General features: G+C 43.9%; 4 protein-coding genes across 7 annotated transcripts; 2 read left to right on the top strand and 2 right to left on the bottom strand.

Moving 5' to 3' along the window:
* The first annotated feature begins 511 nt into the window (after positions 1-511).
* Positions 512-1,927, top strand: amn (amnion associated transmembrane protein). The gene has a single exon (XM_053444415.1). The coding sequence runs from the start codon at positions 512-514 to the stop codon at positions 1,925-1,927; it is 1,416 nt and encodes a 471-aa protein (XP_053300390.1).
* A 151-nt stretch (positions 1,928-2,078) lies between these two features.
* Positions 2,079-5,958, bottom strand: LOC128459285 (E3 ubiquitin-protein ligase TRIM16). 2 transcript variants are annotated; one of them, XM_053444413.1, is made up of 6 exons: positions 4,522-5,958; positions 4,191-4,286; positions 3,859-4,092; positions 3,469-3,640; positions 3,010-3,084; positions 2,079-2,935 (listed from the first exon to the last, which is right to left on the bottom strand). In XM_053444413.1, the coding sequence occupies exons 1-6, from the start codon at positions 4,924-4,926 to the stop codon at positions 2,400-2,402; spliced, it is 1,518 nt and encodes a 505-aa protein (XP_053300388.1). In that variant the 5' UTR covers positions 4,927-5,958; the 3' UTR covers positions 2,079-2,399. The 2 variants fall into 2 exon arrangements, with proteins under 2 accessions (XP_053300388.1, XP_053300389.1); XM_053444414.1 differs by lacking the exon at positions 3,010-3,084.
* Positions 4,498-17,871, top strand: LOC128459282 (proton channel OTOP2). 3 transcript variants are annotated; one of them, XM_053444410.1, is made up of 7 exons: positions 4,498-4,731; positions 15,071-15,441; positions 15,538-15,674; positions 15,768-15,826; positions 16,234-16,376; positions 16,472-17,319; positions 17,410-17,871. In XM_053444410.1, the coding sequence occupies exons 2-7, from the start codon at positions 15,072-15,074 to the stop codon at positions 17,578-17,580; spliced, it is 1,728 nt and encodes a 575-aa protein (XP_053300385.1). In that variant the 5' UTR covers positions 4,498-4,731; position 15,071; the 3' UTR covers positions 17,581-17,871. The 3 variants fall into 3 exon arrangements, with proteins under 3 accessions (XP_053300385.1, XP_053300384.1, XP_053300383.1); XM_053444409.1 differs by lacking the exon at positions 4,498-4,731 and adding an exon at positions 14,275-14,370; XM_053444408.1 differs by lacking the exon at positions 4,498-4,731 and adding an exon at positions 14,294-14,370 and having other exon boundaries at positions 14,950-15,441.
* On the bottom strand, positions 6,095-13,109 carry ush1ga (Usher syndrome 1Ga (autosomal recessive)). Its single transcript, XM_053444416.1, has 3 exons — positions 12,801-13,109; positions 8,815-9,268; positions 6,095-8,289 (listed from the first exon to the last, which is right to left on the bottom strand). The coding sequence occupies exons 1-3, from the start codon at positions 12,962-12,964 to the stop codon at positions 7,489-7,491; spliced, it is 1,419 nt and encodes a 472-aa protein (XP_053300391.1). The 5' UTR covers positions 12,965-13,109; the 3' UTR covers positions 6,095-7,488.
* Positions 17,872-18,402: the final 531 nt, after the last annotated feature.

Here is an 18,402-nt window from a genome sequence, read left to right as displayed (position 1 = left end):
ATTAAGTGTTTAACTTTATGTTTGTGTTTTTTTTTTTAATACAGCCTATGTTTTATTACAATTGGGAGATTTTAAATTAGAAAGGATGATCCCTGATTCTTTATTAATTAATCAGCTCATAGTTGACATAACAGGTAAAAAGACACAACAGGTTAATCTGAAATGTTTTCCCCACCTTGCAGCTTTAGCTTCTGGACTGAATTAACCGAAAAGGATAACTGAATACAAGAGATTACAAAGCCTACATCAGTATAACATGTATTTTCCGGATAAACAAAAGAATATATTCAGGGTATTCATACGTGTACATGCAGACAAAAGAAATGAAACGCAAATAAAGACACGTTAAAGTAGGTCTGTTATTGCAGCTAAAAGTGTAAATCTTTGACAGGTCACCTGGCATGAAGAGGTACAGAGCTCATCAACTTTAAAGCTGCGTGCACTCGTGTTGGTCACACGGTTGGAAACAAAGGTCACCTGGTGTTGGCTCAGTCCCTCACAAACATTCAGGATGCTGAAAACACCAGACGTGCTCCTTCTCCTCTGTCTTGTCGGGGCCGCGGACGCCCTGTACAAGCAGTGGATCCCCAACACCAACTACGAGAACAAGAGCAACTGGGACACAGGAGCGGTTCCCTGTGGCAGTGACATAGTTCAGTTCTCGGCCCAGAGGAGAGTGTCTGTGTTTCTGGAGACCGCACATGCCGTGCAGGAGCTGAGGCTGCCGGTTGACGGAGAGTTCATCCTGTATGAAGGAGCTGGGTTCTATGTTGTGTCAGGACAAGATCCAGACTGCGGAGAAGGTGTCACTGCCCAGTTCAACGATTCAGACTCCCTGCAGTGGTTTGACCCGGCCCTGTGGCAGGCAGCCGCAACACAGGATGAACTGCAGGGTGGACGCTTCCTGTTCTCGGTCCACGAGGAGAGCGTCCCCTGCCAGTACGATGATGTCGTTTTCAAAGCCCTCTCCTCCTTCAGGGTGGACACCAGCTCCAGTCAGTCCAGCATCCCAGTGAAATCCGTGTCTGTGCTGGGGGAGATGTTTGACAGCAGATCTGAGTTTTCACAGTATCTCAGCTCACGTTCTGGTCGGCTGCAGTTTCACGGATCCTCCGCAGTCACTGCCGGGAACCCAGGCTGCCGGGATCCTTCTGGCTGCGAGTGTGGGAACTCTGTGAACCGTCAGCGGATCTGTAGCAGGGTGACATGCGTGTCCCCGAACTGCAAGAAGCCCCTCTTCCCTGTCGGACACTGCTGTGAGGTATGCGGTGCCATCATCAGCATCCATTATGCCGCCAGCTTCGACCTACAGAGCTACAGGCAAAGGATCCATCAGCTCTTTCTTCAATGGTCACAGTATGAAACCATCCAGCTGGGCATGTCTAAAGTCTTCAAGTCCCAGCGTTTGATGGGGATCGTCCCTTTCGGCAGCGCACCCGAGATCCAGGTGGTTATTACGGATGGAGAGACGGGGGCCCGGTCGGAGGCTCTGGCCTTGGAGATCTTGGAGGATGCCCGCTCCCATGGCCCTAAACTCGGAATCGCTTCGACCGACCTTCAAGCCTCCTCTGGCAACAACCAGTCTGGAGGCAACACGGGGATGGTGGTTGGAGTTGTGTTTGGAGTCTTGATCATGATTACGCTCATTATCACCGTGGCCGCCCTGATTCACAAGGGCGTCGTACGAATGCCATCGATGCCGTCAGTGCCGTCTCTGAGGAGCTTCGGGAGAAAGACTGAGACAGTTGACCTTGGGGGGTCTCTTGACCACGGATTCAACAACCCGATGTTTGACGACCTCAGCATGATCCCTGACCTTCCGGCTCTAAACGGGAATGAAATCAACTCGATTTCCATCACTCAGACAGGTGGTGTGTACTTTGTGAATCCAGTTTATGATGAGAATGAAACTGACTTTAATGCCTGAAGCCGACTGCAATGTACTTTAGGTATGTTAATGATTTCCAAAAGTACTTTCGCATTAACTTGAAGGTTTTACACACCCTCCATGGACATTGCCTTCTCCCACGGCGTTATGATATAATGATTCAGCAATGTAAATAAACATTCACAAATACTGACAGTAATTGAAGCTTTTATTAACTGAATGAACTTGTAACACAAATAAAATCATTGTTGGAAGGACAATTGTGTATTTCTTTCTCCCAGCAGTAAAAAATACCATAAAGCCGCAGCAAATACCTGACCTATCTATATTGCTGCACAGGGTTCTTGAGGTCATGATGCAGAAATACCACTAGATGGCACTAAATTTAACTGTCAGTGACATATATGAGGAAAATGTACCTTGTTATGTAAAATCAATAAACATTTATGGGACTATTTTACCTGTACACGCCCACTGTGATGGCACCTGCTAATTATTTGTTAAACATGGGTCATTCTGCATTAACCAGGCAAACTACATTGTCTTTCTTTGACAGCCAGACGATCACATATAAAGGCTCAATGAAATCCGCCTGGTACCTGTGGAGCAGCTCCATAGGACCGCTCACATCGTAGAAAGACACAGAGCCTTTGTGGAAGTCCACAAACAGGCCGATTCGTTTGACCTCAGTGACCTCCAGAGACGTCTCCAGACCAGCGTGCCAGGCAAAGAAACCTCGGCTGTTCCTCCCCACGCACCAGGAGAAGTCGTTCCCGGTGATGCAACAGGTGCCGTGCTCGGCCTTACGATCGATGCTCTTGTAGGTGACCCCCACGTGAGAACCCTCCCCGCTCAGCTCTACCTCAATGTAGTGCCTCCCCGAGTAGACGCTCTGCGAGGTCAGCGCCTGCCGCCAATACTCAAAGCGCTCGTGGTGGACCGGGTAGCTGTGCTGCCAGGGGCTGGTGTTGGTGAGCTTTCTGTTGTCCTCCGTTACTCGCAGGAAGTGGTGGGCGGTGTCGGGGTCAAAGGTCAAACCGATTGTGTCTGCAACACAAGGGACATGCAAGTTGTGACTGGTAGCTTATGAGCCAATTGTCTTGATATATAAGTGCATTTACATTTCAAAAAGTCGTCTCGGGTCTCTGGATCAGCCAGGGATGGAGATTGCGATTCTGGCTTCGAGGATTTAGTACCTGGTTTATACAGAATAAATAAATACAAAATTAATCAATTAAATTCTGACACATATAGTGAAACAGATTCTACACTCACGCCAAGAGCTTTCTAAGGCTGTATCATATACTGTGTAAGTGTATATGAAGATGCATCTCCACTTTCTCTCGGTATCCAGAAATGAAGCCAAATATTCCAGATACGCATGGAAAAGCCTTTAGTTTTGTAAGTTGTTGATGACGGTGCCTCGGTAAAATCAAGGGACCATGAATGTATTCCTCATGTCATGGCAAAGCACCCTGCACTTGAGCCATTTCACAACAGACACATTTTCCAGCAAGGCTAAAAAGACCAGGAGCAGCCGGATGATATAAGGTAACATGTACAGTATAATATACACTCACCCCCTTTTAAAAACATGCTCAGTTGGTCCCTGTAAGAGGAGAGAATCACATCACACAGCTCCTGCGTAGGACCAGTCAGGGCTTGGACATAGGAGGTGAGATGGTCCATGCGGTTGATGGGCACACTGGGCAGACCCACATCTGAAGCTGCTTTCCTCCACTCGGAGTATTCCTAGAACAAGGGCGTGTCAGGAATTGTGATGTGAAACTAAGCTCTGCATCCAGACTGTTTGCTGTTAAATAAACTAAAATCCCTGTCTGTGTTTACACTGTCAACACTTACAGAGACTCATGTGATCACATTCATTTGACCAAAATGGTAAACACCTACTCTGCCATACGTTCCCTCTATTTGAAGACACCAAATCAAATATTTAACATATTTTGTACCTGCAGGAAGTCGACATCAGACTTGATCCTGGACATTTTGTTAATTTGAGCCAAAGTCTTCATCAGCTCCGTTCTCTTCTGCTCCAGATGTGCCTGGATGCCATCCGCCTGCCTGAGTGCTCTTCTCTGCTCCTCCTCCAGCACCTCCAGCACCTCTCTTCTGGCCTCCTTCACAGCCGCCTGCACGCTGGCAAACTGCTGCTCGACGAATTCACAAACCTCCTGCACCGAGGCCTGAAGGTATGTGGGGGGGTAAACAGTTGTGGAACATGATAAGGAGAAAAGAATAACATCACTCGAACCAGGCCATTATGGTGAAATATGTAATATACCTTTATTAGTTCATTGTTGCTCTGCAGCTTTGCAATGGTTTTCCCAGCTGCTGAGTTGTTCTGGTTGATCTCCTCTTGTTTCTTCTGCATCTCAGTCTGCAAACAATCATCACAAACAGATGCTGCATCAAGTTCTCAAATAGGAATTATAAAGTAACCAGTTCAAGACCATTACTGCCATACTCAGATTGAGTGATAAAAGGGACATGGTTTAAAATAATTTATGCAATTTTTTAAATAGGACTATTCAAAATATTAAATTTCACAATATTAAATGCTCTGATTTGTGTGTGTGTGTGTGTGTGTGTGTGTGTGTGTGTGCGTTTGAGACCTCGATCTGTGTGCGTGCCTCCCCTACAGGTGCAATGGTGTGCCCTCTGTGCGCTTGGCTCTCACAGTCCAGACACACACAGCAGCCGTCCACCAGGCAGAAGCGTTCCAGAGGAAGATGGTGAACCTCACAAATCCGACAGTCGACGTCGTGCAGGGGATCCACCAGACGGTGGTTTTGAAACCTGGTGTTCTCCACATGTGGCCTGAGGTGAGCCTCGCAGTAAGAAACCAGACAGGTCAGGCAGGATTTTATGGCCTTGCTTGGGCCGTCCATGCAGGAGTCGCACGGCACATCCTGAGTCTCACACATCTGGACGGGTGACTCCTCCGTTTCCTCCTTTTTGTTGGCATTGTGTTGAAAATCCTTCGAATTCTCCTCTTTGCCGCTGCTGAGCGTCGCCATGAGTGTTTCTCCGGTCCACTTAATCTTGATATTGCTGACACACGACCTGCACCGTGCTTCTTGCTGCTTTGTTCTTGCCTTTTCTTAGTTCTGAAGACCCACGGAGTACATGTGGAAACAATTGAAAACCACACCTACGGTATTTTGCACGTAGCCGTTGTTCTCCCCCCCCAACTATGTCTCTCTGCCCTGTATGCAGCCTCACTAAGCTAACGACAAACAGCACATTGCGATGATACAGAGGAAATGATGAGCTCATCATGCAGCCGGGGAGGGGAATCAACATCCTCTCATTTACTTTTATCTTCACATTCTCTGCTGAAGGTTTTTTTAAACAAATGAAAACACTGCCCCTGGGTTCTGATTCTGACTGGATATAAGGATATTTGCATTATTTATGGTTATGGTCTTAAATTTGTCTTTCATTGGGGAGTTTAATAGTGTTTTCTTTTGATAACAATGTTCGGGAGCATACAGACAAAACTGCTTATCTACTGTACAACTTCCTGACTTCGTGCCGTGCAGCAATGACGCTGTGTTTTGTGTATGCGAACGGCAGGATTATCACTTTGGCATGTAGATACCAAAACAAGTATTTTTCCACTCTTTGTGTCTGTCTCACACACGCACTCACACACACACACTTCTGCCAAGAAGTGTAAAATGATTGCTTAGCAAACACAGACCGAATGTTCAGTGACCTGTAATAATATGTCATAAGGGTGTTTATCTTTTTGTTTGTATTTAAAAAAAATGATTGTGTGTTAGGCAATGGTTCAACAAACATATAATGTTAAGGATCATCCAAATTCGAGCTGTAACATAAATAATGTGTAATATGAGTATACTCTTCGTTTGTAAACTTATCCTCATCCAAAAATACCAAGGAAAAAACTCCAGTGACCTTGTCTATATGGTTTATGGCCTTTCTTAAAACATGTTACTCTTGAATTTGAGCTTCTTTACTGATGAAATATCAGACATACGTGCAGTACAGAAAGAACATTATACGGATGATCAGTCAAGTTAATTACTGAATGAAAACTATCTGTTTCTAAAACTAAATAACATTTAAACAAAAATCTCTCTATATATATATGCAAGTGCAGTTGTAAATTATTTCGACAAACTAAGAAAACAGATGGAAGATAAATGGTCAAGGCAGATATGAGTGACATACAAAGGTTTATAATCCTCCTACAGTATAAACATTATAAATAATCATTTCTATTATAAAATAAGCTCAATATGGTGTTTTTACAGGCTTTTACAATATCACAACAGTAACTTCAATGAACAGTTGGCCTGCAGAGACACAAAAATGCATCGGCAAGGAAACAGCGTGTGAAAATGAAAATGCTTCTCAAAAAGTTATGGTGAAGGTTATTAATAAAGTTACAATGAAGTCAATGTCGAATGTTGTTTTTTGTTATGACAAAAATAAACTTTTAAGCAAATGCACAGGCACAATCAATGCAGGCACATGAGGTGGTAGGATTTACCCCACAGGGGCAAACGCATCCAGGGGACACAAACCCCACAATCAACTCTTTGTTGACGATGCCACATGGCATACAACGGCACGGCACGGCACTACACTCGATGACCGTCTTTCAGTTTGTTAAACCACGCAGCACAGAGGCCTCCAACCAATCGACTTACAGAGATATTTTCAGTGATCCTGAGGCCGAGGCCGACGCTGTACAACGAATCCCGTTAACAATTTATCTCGCTCGTGTCTTCTTGCTTTGACGTATTCATCTTGACAGTATCCTTTCTGCTTTGTTACCACTGGGTTAAAACGGGAGGTAAATCATTAAGTCCTCCCTGTGACATTCACTCCACAATGGTCCACTGACCTTTAAGGCTGGATAAGCACACAGCTGGAGAATCCATGTTTGTAACCGAAGAGGGTTTCTTTACACAACACATTTTCTCAGTGGCTTAACGGCAAGAAGCAACATGTCCAAAGCGGTCCATTATTATTTGGACAGTAATATATTTGTTATTTATTGTCTCAAATCCAGGAAAAATGAATTTAAAACGTATCCCTGCAAGGTTATGATCCTGATATATTAACTTAAAAGAGTGATTGAGAATGTTCACAGGCTGTCTGGATGGTCTTCTCCTGAAAAGTTTAGCCATTTTACCTAAATCCCAATTAAACACATAATAAAAACCAGAACAAAGGTCCCAAAATAAGCAAGAAATCCACTGACTGTAGTGAAGCCTAGAGTGTGACTCTTCTGCTTGAAGCCAACCAAGCCCCCCGATTACAGGCATTTGTAGAATAACGATGCAGATAGCCCAGGTATGAGGTGGTGCATATAGAAATGTCGGTTTGCAAAAGCAAGGTGCAGCTGCTCGCCTCTAAACATTGCAGATTCTTCTTCTATAGAAAGGTACATAAGTCCCATACTCTTCATCTGAGGTGGGTTGAATGTTGGCACTCCCTCACGTATCTAGTTTCATATTAAATCCAGTGTGCTGGAGCACAGAGACAACTAGAAAAACAATATGTTGTTGTTCCTTACCACACTGGGCAAATGAAAATGTCAGACATCACAGCGTTGTATCCTCGATGCCGTCCGGCTCCTCTATGGACTCCAGCCGTCTCTTACAGGCATCTAGGATCTTTTTCCTCGGGCCTAAGGGGATGTGGATACTCTTGAGGTCGCGGTCAGAGCACAGCAGCAGTGCTTCGAGATCAATCTTCTCCCTCTTGAAGATGGAGTTAAACTCGCCCATGCTCTGTGCAGCCAGGAAGACTTCCAGAGGACTCGTCTCGGGCTCGTCATCGTCGTCCAGCCCTAACTCCACTTCATCCCAGGGCAGCTCCTCAGCGTTCCTCTCCTGTAGGCTGCGCGCGCTGCCGATGCTGTCTTCGTCTAGACTCGGGTATGGCTGCAGCCGACTGCGTAATCGCACGTTGCTGCCCGACTGGTCCGCACTGGCCTCATCCCGACCACTAAGGTCAAACAGCCCACCACTCACATAGTTCCTCCTGAAGACCATGGTGCCCAGACCGGGCCGGTTGAACAGGGAATCATGTCCCGAGTCTGTGCTGATCTCAGAATAGTCCACATCGGGCCTGTGGAGATCTGGCTCGCTCATGGCACGTGAAATGGCATCGTCATTGTCCCGGGGGAACATGTCCCGGACATTGCGGCGGCCGCGGTCCTTTGTGTTCGCGTACGTCCCCTGTTTGACAAACATGACATCGTTGCCCAGCTGAAGTCCAGAGAGGGAGCGGACACTCTTTCGTCCGTCCTCATAGATTTTAAAGGTGCCGTCTCCTTGTTTCCTCTTATCCAGCTTCTTTTGGATCTTTGTCTTCCCTCGATTTGTGGCATGGAGAGTAGCCTGGCAGTACAGGGACACAACAGGGAATATTCTTAAAGCCAGTGAATTACTTACATCATCACAATCCTACTTTAAAAGCTTTGAGAGTAAATCCCATGTTTTTCATACTTTTCTCATAGGTATTAGTTTCATGCTATATATGCTATGCAATTATTAGCCACGCTAGCAGCAAAGTGCTAATATCCCTGTACCTTAATGGTTGGTCGGTCAGTTGACCATTTTCACCCAGAAGGAAATATCTTGATAACTTTTGGATGGATTGCCATGAATTTCTTTGGATGATGAATTGTAATATCTTTGGGAATTCCTTCAGTTTCAATTAGCAGCATTGAACATGGATTGTGACTACAGTAAAAACTTTACCTGTGTGAACACTGTGATGATGGTTAACAGTCATTAACATTCACGCAATGAAGACGAGGGAAAGATGAGAAACTGAACAATGAGAACATGCAGCTGTTTGAGGGATAGACGAGGTCAAACTAATATCTAACGATGTAGATACAGTCTGATAAATCTCCTGACCTGTGAATATGGCACACTGACGGTAGCAGCATTGAAGTTGTACAGCTTGTGGCTAACAGAGCTGCTGTTGTAACTGGAAAAACTCATGACGTCCGATGCCGACGCCTCAGAGGTCTCCCGGTGGAACTTTCTCTCCATGCGCTTCTGGTGTTTCTTCTGCATCTTCATGCACTCTTTGATCCGCCGCTCGGCCTCACGAAACGCCCGATCCTTCAGCTTTCCGACCAGCTTGGGGTTGAGGCCCGTCTGTTTGGAGGCGATGGAATCCAGGTAGCGGACGCAATCCATGTGGTTCTTCGTGGCGGCCATGTCCAACGGCGTGTGGTAGTCGTTGTCCAGGCACCAGATGTTGGCACCGAAACACACCAGGAAGAAAAGGCAGTTGTGGTGACCGTTGGCGGCTGCCAGGTGGAGCGGCGTGTTCCCCCACATGTCACACTTGTCGGGGTTTCCTCTGTGGCCCAAGAGAAACATATTAGCAACAAACTCATCTCATATTTACTAAACAAATGTTTTCCCTCTGTTTAAACTGTGAGGAAATTCATGTAAAAAGCAATCCCCCTTGGTCTGTAGTTTAGATGATTCACTCATAAGTTAAGATGTGATTTTTGAATATGTTTTCAACACTGAGCTGCCATCTGTGGGGTAATGAAGCCTAATTTAAAATGTTACAGTCTAAACGCCACATCTCACACCTTTTCCAGGAAACAACCATCGATTTTTTTGAAGGAAACTCCCTTTTTTAAAGACTTGGCAGATAGGATGCTTTTACTTTGAAATCCTACACAATGAATCAACTGTTATGCAGGGCCATTCCCGCAATCCTTGGCTGACAGGCCACGACCTCAGGGTTACCTCTGCGTGCGCTGCACTGTTGCTGCCGGCCTGTAATATGACCACCGGCTTGCCTGCACCACTGCTACACAACCTGTATCCAGTTTCAGGGGGAGGCCGAATAGGTTCACTCACTCAAAGAGCACCACTGCGCACAGCTCGTGATGTCATGGTGAATTCCTCATGTCAGAACATATAGTGTAAATGCTGGTTGGACGATATGCAAATCAGATGTGTATGGTGCTTTGTAAATATCCTTTCCCATCATACACTGTATTTCTGACTTTTTTTTTGCATACCGAAAAAATCTTGTTAAAGATCAAATATACGGAAAGCGTCTTACTGACAATCACTGACATTGAAAGGTAAACAGATTGTTTGTGGCCACGAGAACTAAAATATAAGATATACAATTTGAACATATCCTTCATGTCTTTGTGTTTATTTACAGCTTAGAGACATCTGGTTGGCGCCACAGCTCCTGCGTTTACATGTTTACTGAACTGTCTTGTGTCTTCCCTCCGTCCTCCCGACGTTGCCACGTACAGACTGCTGAATATTTGATACGAAAGACGTGAGACTGTCGAGGTGCAGATTTATTATTGATGCACATCGTTGCAAGCTTTTCACGCAGGCAACGTGTGACAGCTCTGCCGGACCCAACATAGGCAGCGATTGGCAAAAGCCCCACTCTGATTTCAGCTCCCTGCTCTTTCTTTCTTTCTCTGGACAGGAAGTGGTTTTAAACGATAAAGCAAATAAAATGACTTTCAGGCTCGTCGGCTGCTGTAGTACAGAGGAGTGGCTGTTATCAGTGTGCACGACAGATTGTGTGTGTAGATCAGCCCAGGAGGGGACAATAAAACAAAGCCTGTGACACCGCTATCCCTGCAGGGAATATACATGAAGGGGCTTAAAATAATCCATGCTATAAATTGATGAGAAAAGATAAACAGCAATTAGCAGCGTTCAATTTTTATGTTGAGATGAAATATTTATCACCCTCTGCTCTCAGATTAGACAATACGCCTGTCATCGTTAGGGGCCATCGAACACGATAGCTTTATGTGCAATAATTTATGTGTGTCCTTGTAAAATGTTGACCTCAGCTGTGATAGGTCTGCTCAGCTATTATGGGCTTTTTGCATCTTCACCTTCTTTTTGACAGCTTGATGTTATACTGCAGGGCGCCCGGTACAATATATATGCCAAATATAGAACATCAGGGCTTCGTTCCCATGAATATTACACAGCAGCATTTAACTTAACTCCGATACATCCCCGGGTCTCATGAATCTGGTGCCTCTGTGAAACATTATGGCCGCTATTAATGTTTAATTTTACTACCTCGTGTCATTCAGGAGAGCGTGTTGTTCTGCCATCTGTGTCCTTGGAAGCTGAATGCCTCCAGTGCCTTGTTTAAACTCCATCCGTGGGAAATGGTGAATTGACAAATATCGGCCACGGGACAGCTGCTGGGGATTATTTTTCTGCCTTTCTTTCCCCCGAAGTTCTGACATTTTGCGTTCAATGAACTTAACGCTGGTGAATGATGTTGCTTCACTTCTACAGTAAAGTCTCTAACACACTTGACTCAATTAAGCTGACTCATAATGGGCCCCTTTTTCTGGCAGGCAGGCAAACCAGGTCAGCCAGAAAACACGAGGAGTGGGCCGTTGTGTGTCTCCTTGTCCCAACTGTCCATATTAGCATATTCTGCTGATGAAAGGACTGCATGCTTTCATTCGGTAGTTGATTCAATCTCCCCATCAAACAGCATTAAGTCATTCAATAGCCTATTTTTAAGGGGGGAAAGGCAATGTAACAACTAAACCGGTTGATTGAATTTCAATGTTTATGTTTGCTGATATTCAAACTTTTATTTACAAGATGTGCAATTATGTTAAAACTAATTTGTGCATTTTCTTGATTTGAATTATATATCTTTGGCTGTATTTGTAAGTTCTTAATTTGTAGTTATTCACAACACAGTTTCTGGTGAAGACTCTAACATATCAAGTGACAAGGGTTTGAAAATGAAATATGCATGATTGCATGTCTTCTTCTATGTATACCCATATGTTTATTGGCAGATATGTCCGCACTGGAAATATTTTTGGCAACAATGGTGTGGGATTGGCCCTCAAAAAGTCTCCTGTGTAAACATTGTATTTCCTAATGAAACACACACATCAAGTGAAACACAAGTGAATTGTATTAGTGGACCATTGGAATAACTGTGTTTACTGTGTATTTTGTCAACTATACTCAAACACTGATTGCTATTTGAGATTTACCTCATGTATAATATATTTAAAATCCTGTTTTATAGGCCAACAAAGATGATTCATATTAATGCTGACTGCAGAGCATCGGCTGCACAGACCAGTCGACCTTGAACAGTGTCATCATGTTGAATGGTATGGAATTGTTCACTGCTTCTAAAATCAATAGTGCAACGAAGCTGTGATAATAACAAATCTTTTATCACGATGCATTGGTATTAATCAAAGTCTATATATGACCCCCAGGAGCTGTTTGTGCGGTTACACTCAACCATCCGCCTTTGGAAAAACCTCAATTATAATCTTATAAAACCCTAAGCTGTCCTAAATATTTACCTATGAATTTAGTACACATCGCTCTATGTAAGCTTTAGAATATATTGTAATGTTAAAGCAAATACATCCCTGTTTGTGGTTATTTGACTGCTATTATCGTGTGAGTGTTTTCTTGCCTCTTTTGTTTCATGTTCAAATATAATGTTGTACCAGCATGGGCTTCCAGACCTGCCCAAATACTGTTATGACACAGGTGCAAAAACAAGTCTTTGTGCACATATCAGGGTCTGAGAAGTAACCCTCATTATAAGTGGTGTTTTGTCAGTGCAGAGATGCATTTTCTTATTGTTTAACCACAAATTTATCTTCAAATACATTTAATATTTATATTTTTTTTTAGGTGCTACACCCCAAAAAGCTCAATATTTGCCTTATTCTGCATAATCCTCAAACACCCCTGAGGATCATCAATATTAACATGAACTAGTGGCATCATTGAACTGTTTTTGAAGACTCATTGCGAGGTGGTGTCAGTCTAAAAGAGGTTTTACGCACGCCACACTCAGAATAGTCGTAAAACTTTCTACCCACCCCCTCGCCACGATGAGCCGCAGGGCCTCCAGGTTGCCGTGAAAGGCAGCCCACAGCGTCGGTGTCATGCCATCCTCATCCGGCGCGTTGAGATCCTTCCGCGTCGCCTCCTTCAGCAGGTCCAGGTACCCGTCCCGGGCCGCCTTGTGGTACCTGTCATTCATGGCGCACCGTTTGTCCGCCCTGCTCGACTCCTTTCCGCTTCATCAACACCATCGTCGTCGTCGTTGTCATGCGGGCATGTGGTGAGGACAGACCGGCTGGAGTTCTCCCTTTCGCCCGCACCGGTTCTCCTCCAGGGTCGGTGGATGCTGGACGGCGCAGGAGCGACAGGAGGAGCGCGTCGCCGGTATCCAGGGACGCAGCGGTGCGCAGAGCGTGCAACAGCGCCCCCGGTGGTCAAAGTGGTCCAGAACAGGGACTTCTCTCGTCTCTAGAGTAAAAACCCCACAAAATACACATGCCAGTGGGGAAGCGGTGTTAAAAGGGCGCTCATAAGGGTTTCAGAAAAAAGACATACTCATTTTGTTGGCTATGAAATTTGTAAATGTGTCTACACGTTCATCTGTGGGGGATCTGATGGGATATTTCCATTTTTGCTAAATAAAATCAAAAAACATTCCTTTCATGGTTTCCAAGTCATTCAGGAATGAAGGTGGAGACACCCCCCCCCCCCCCCCCCCCCGCACCAAAGTTGTGAAATGATGAGCACTGTCATTCAAGGATGTAGCATTTTTCAACTGTGATTAAGAAAAACAGAACGTCCGTTGTGTCATTGGTTTTTCCAAATCCTTTTTCAGTAAACCATTGTTCTCATGTATATTTATGTTTCTGGGGAGATTTACAATGAAACCTGACCGTGGACGAAAAGGTTTCATGATGCAACAATGACAAGTACCTCCGCTGTGAGCCCCACCCTGATGAAAAGGATATAAATTTCCTTAGGTAATGGCCTAGGCACATCTGAAGCAGTGGCTCAGAGACTGAGGTCCTCAAGCCCAATAGAAACTTCCATAACAATGGGCAAAGATATCGGCGGGGCTTTTCAGGCACCACACCTTAGGCATTTTGCTGTGAGACTCAGGGGCACATCTATTTATTGAGCTGAAAGTATTCCCTCCAAGCACTAGATCAAGATTATTCAACAATTAATGCCTGCTACGCCTGTAAGAGAATTTCGATCACGTTTCTGTAACACATGCGCCTGCAGGTAGACACAACAAACATAGCAGCAATTATATTCACAGCTACTTTTATTTTGTGTGTGCGGGTAAAAGTGACTGACATTATTAACTCTATTTGTCCAAAATAAAAAAGAAGAGCTGTTAATCTGAAAAAAACAAAAACGGTTTCTTGTATTTTGGAATTTGTGAGAAAAGGTTTTTCCTAGAAACATCTTTTGAACTTCAAATGGTTATTTTGTGCATAACACACTGTGTTTGGTAATAATATGATGTTTTTCATAACAGATTTATTTAGATTTATGACTCACTCTACAATAAAGCAGAGTTTTGGAGGCATATAAAAGCTGTGGTGATTCAGACTGCCTCCCAGGATCACACTACACCAGGTAGGCTTACAGGTTTCCTGAAACCTTTCCTTTATCTTTAGAAGGACTTTTGAACTGCTCATTTTCGGAAGATGATTTTCCATCGTTATACAGCTGTTTCAATTGTCCTGATATTATTCCTGATTTTAGCAGATATGGAGAGATAACTTTAATGAAAATGATACAATTAATCCCTACAGACATGGTTTGGGATTTTTATTCCGTACAGCCCTGTTGACATGCATTGCTTGCCAAAATAAGAGCCACAAAGGGAGGAAATTAAATCCCATATGTTGATTTGAAACTGCCGTATTGTGTGACACCTTTGTTCATTAACTACCCATTTCTCACACCCCAGCCACAGACTGTTTGCTCGCCTCCTGACTCACGATTACGTGGAATTCATATGAATTGTAGTGCATTACTTCTAGTAGCATTTCCTACGAAATATTGATGAGACCAGCCTGATTGTGTAGCACCGACAGGGTGACCATTATGGTGATTTTTTGTCCATGGAATGTTTCACTTGGGGCGTGATCTTTCTTTAAAGGAAGCCAGCTAGTGGGTGTACTTGTTTAACCTGTAATGTCTTGCATTCAGCCAGATGCAAACAAGAGAAATCACTCATTTGTGACTTGATCTGGGGGAGAAGAAACATGTGTTTGAACACTGGCCATCCCTGCGACTGCTTGACTGATGGCAATCCCTGTGAACCATGCAGGATGACGGCCAAAGACCGGGAGACGGAGGAGGCCCACCTGTCCAACAACATCAACGTAGAGAGTCAAGCGGGGAGAACATGCGAACCCGAACCGAACATCCCTTCCAGTGTTGTCGCGAGGGAGAAGGGCCAAAACTGGGGAAGGATGTTGTCTGGGATCATCTGCCTCAATGTTTTGATCCTGGGTTGCACCTTGGCCAGTGGCAGTGCTCACAACGATGTGAACATCAAAACGACCGACCTGCAGATGTACCTGATCGTCCTACTTCTCCTCACCTCCCTTTGGATGATTTATTACATCATCTTCACGTCCAGGAAAGAAAATGCTGTTTTCTACCAGGATGCCCATGCTGGACCGGTATGGCTCAGGGGTAAATAATGTTCCCATTGCACTGGAATTACGAGTTGTTTCTTTAACAAAGTTATTTTTAAGGTTTAAAATTGTCCCCTGTTCTTCTTTCCTGCAGGAGGACTTGTGCTGTTTGGTCTGCTCAGTATTATCATGGATATTTTTAAGATAGCCAGCTATGTGGGCTACCTCCACTGTGACTCGGCTGTTAAGGTTGCATTCCCTGTGGTGCAACTGGTTTTCACACTTGTGCAGGTAAAAACGTGGCTAAATGTTACACGGCTCACTTTGTAGATGCACAAATTTAATGTTGTAAAATATGAAGCTAATTGTAAAATCAATTTGCAGACGTACTTCTTGTGGGTCCACGCAAAGGACTGTGTGCAGCTACAGAGGAATATAACACGGTATGTGAAAAATTCCTTTCTCTTTGTCTTGGTAAATATGCAGGCATTTTTAAGGGGCTGATATTGATCAATTCGGTGCTTTAAATTTGGATCTAGTGAATGTAAATGTGATTCATGAGGAGACTCTTTGGCCTCGTGGAAATATTTGCCCTACTGAGTCCTATTCCAGTTTTATTATTTTTTTTAAACAATGAACATTCAGAAAGCCTGAATGTATCCATTTGCTGAAGCTGAAAAACGTATCATTCATCAACTATCAGCTAGTTTGAGCTCAAAATTGCTATACAACAGCTTTGGTTCAAACTAAATTTGAGTATCGTGCAAAATGGCCCAGAAAACCTAAACATGTTTTTTGCTGCTGTTATTTTATATTTTTTCCCTCTGCTGTGTCTCCTCTTTTTTTCTAGTTGTGGTCTGATGCTCACCCTCTCCACAAATCTGGTCGTGTGGATGACAGAGGTCACCGAGGAGTCCCTTCACCAAACAACGGCTCCTGATTATCCAGAGAACATCACAAAGCACTCTAAGCGAAGCGAGTACATTGTTAAAGGTAATCGATTTAAGTGACTAAAAATAAATATATCAGTAATGAAAAATACAACTTCATAATCTTCCTCTCTCCCTGTGCTCCGTTTTGTCTTACAGCAAGTTACGGAGACAGTGAGTGCAAGTGCAGCCACACGTCATGTAGCATCTTCAAGGAGGCCTATTACTACCTGTACCCCATTAATATCGAGTACAGTCTCTTTGCCTCGGCCATGGCCTACGTGATGTGGAAAAATGTAGGTCGAGTAGCCGACGAACACGGACACCACAAAATCAAATTCAGTCTGAGGGATATATTCCTCGGCCCCGTGACAGGAGTTCTCTTAGTTGTGGCAGGTCTGGCAACCTTCATCGTATATGAGATAGAAATGCAAAAGGCAAGCAGTGATGACGATGATAATGAGAAGGCCATCATGATGCATTTTGTCACGAATATCATCATTGTGAGCTTGATGTCCATTTCGACCGTGATTGGCTGCGCGATCTACAAGGCCGACCATAGGGAGCATGTTTATGATAAAAACCCCACCCGCAGCTTAGATGTGGGGCTGCTGGTGGGAGCGTCACTGGGACAATTCATCATCAGCTATTACACCATCGTAGCCATGGTCGCAACCGAGGCCAAAGGATACTTGAACAGGCTCAACCTGGCTTTGGCTATCCTGATAGTGATCCAGCTTGGCCTGCAGAATTTTTTCATAATCGAGGGGCTGCATCGGGAGCCCTTCCACGAAGTGCACACAGTCACTGTGGTTTCAAATCCATATGTGCTGCAGCCAGGCAAAGAGCTGAGCAACCTGGAAGAATCAGATACAGAAATAAAGCCAGACCCTGCATCCACAGAGCACGGCCTGCACGGCCACGCGGCTGAGCACAGACACAAACTGTCATGGAAGAGACGGGTGCTGAAGGAGGTCTGTGCGTTTCTGCTTCTGGGAAACGTCATAGTAAGTACCACCCTACCCTCGCTGCCTCAGGTTCACTGTTTCAAAATTCACTAAATTCTCAACCTGCCCTGTCGTTCCTTTCTCTCACAGCTGTGGATCATGCCGGCGTTCGGTGCTCGTCCCCAGTTCGACCACGACACCGAAACGGAATTCTACAACTTCAGCATGTGGGCTGCCGTGGTCAATGTTGGACTTCCTTTTGGGATCTTTTACCGCATGCATTCAGTCGCCAGTCTGTTTGAGGTTTTTTTGACCTCGTAACACTGCAGGAGGAGCAAAGATGTCGGGCCAACTGTTTTAAAACAGTTTTTTACAAATTGTAGATGTACTTTGTTCTGACGATGCTCTGTTATTTCTCTGTAATGACGTAATTAGTTCTCTCTGTCTGTGAGGTACTCACTCACTTCGATGTTGCTCATTGAGTTATTGCCTATATATTTGACAATAAAAATGTATTCAGAATACTATTATCACACAAATATTGACATTAACCTTGTGTAATTGAATGCTTCATGCTGTATGTTCACAAAATAAAGGCGAGCAATAAAATAAGCTGAAGGAAAGGGAATGATTTATTGCCATATATTATTATTATTATTATTATTAGTAGTAGTAGTAGAAATAATAGTAGTATTAGTATTATTAGTATCATGCTGCTTAATGAAAGTAAATTCAGATTGCTGGTATCTAGTCTAGCCCACTTTAAAGACAGGTTTTTATTTGAGCTGAACACAATTGTTCATGATGTGTTGGCTGGTTTGTAGATAATTAATCTGTATCTATTTTGATCGACAAAGAATTGGTCACATCTCATATTCCAGCCTGTACATTTTGTTTTTCTTACATTAAAGTAAAATTAATATCTTTTTGGAATCTTGGACATATTTGCGGAGACTTAATAGGTAGTAAGTTATATGATTTTCTGGTTGTATGAACCAAATATTATTAAACAATTAATCAAACGCTGTAAATGAACATATGACCAAAGCCTCTGAGACAAACAACAAGACTTAAGTACAAGTGGCCAATTTAATATTTAAACAAATAATTGAAAAGTTGGTAGCGAAGGCTTACCTTTGAGTC

This window comes from Pleuronectes platessa, chromosome 16 (assembly GCF_947347685.1).
Source record: "Pleuronectes platessa chromosome 16, fPlePla1.1, whole genome shotgun sequence".
In the NCBI taxonomy this organism is placed as follows: domain Eukaryota; kingdom Metazoa; phylum Chordata; class Actinopteri; order Pleuronectiformes; family Pleuronectidae; genus Pleuronectes; species Pleuronectes platessa.
Note: the sequence above shows the minus strand (reverse complement) of the source record. Positions and strands in the feature narration are given on the sequence as shown.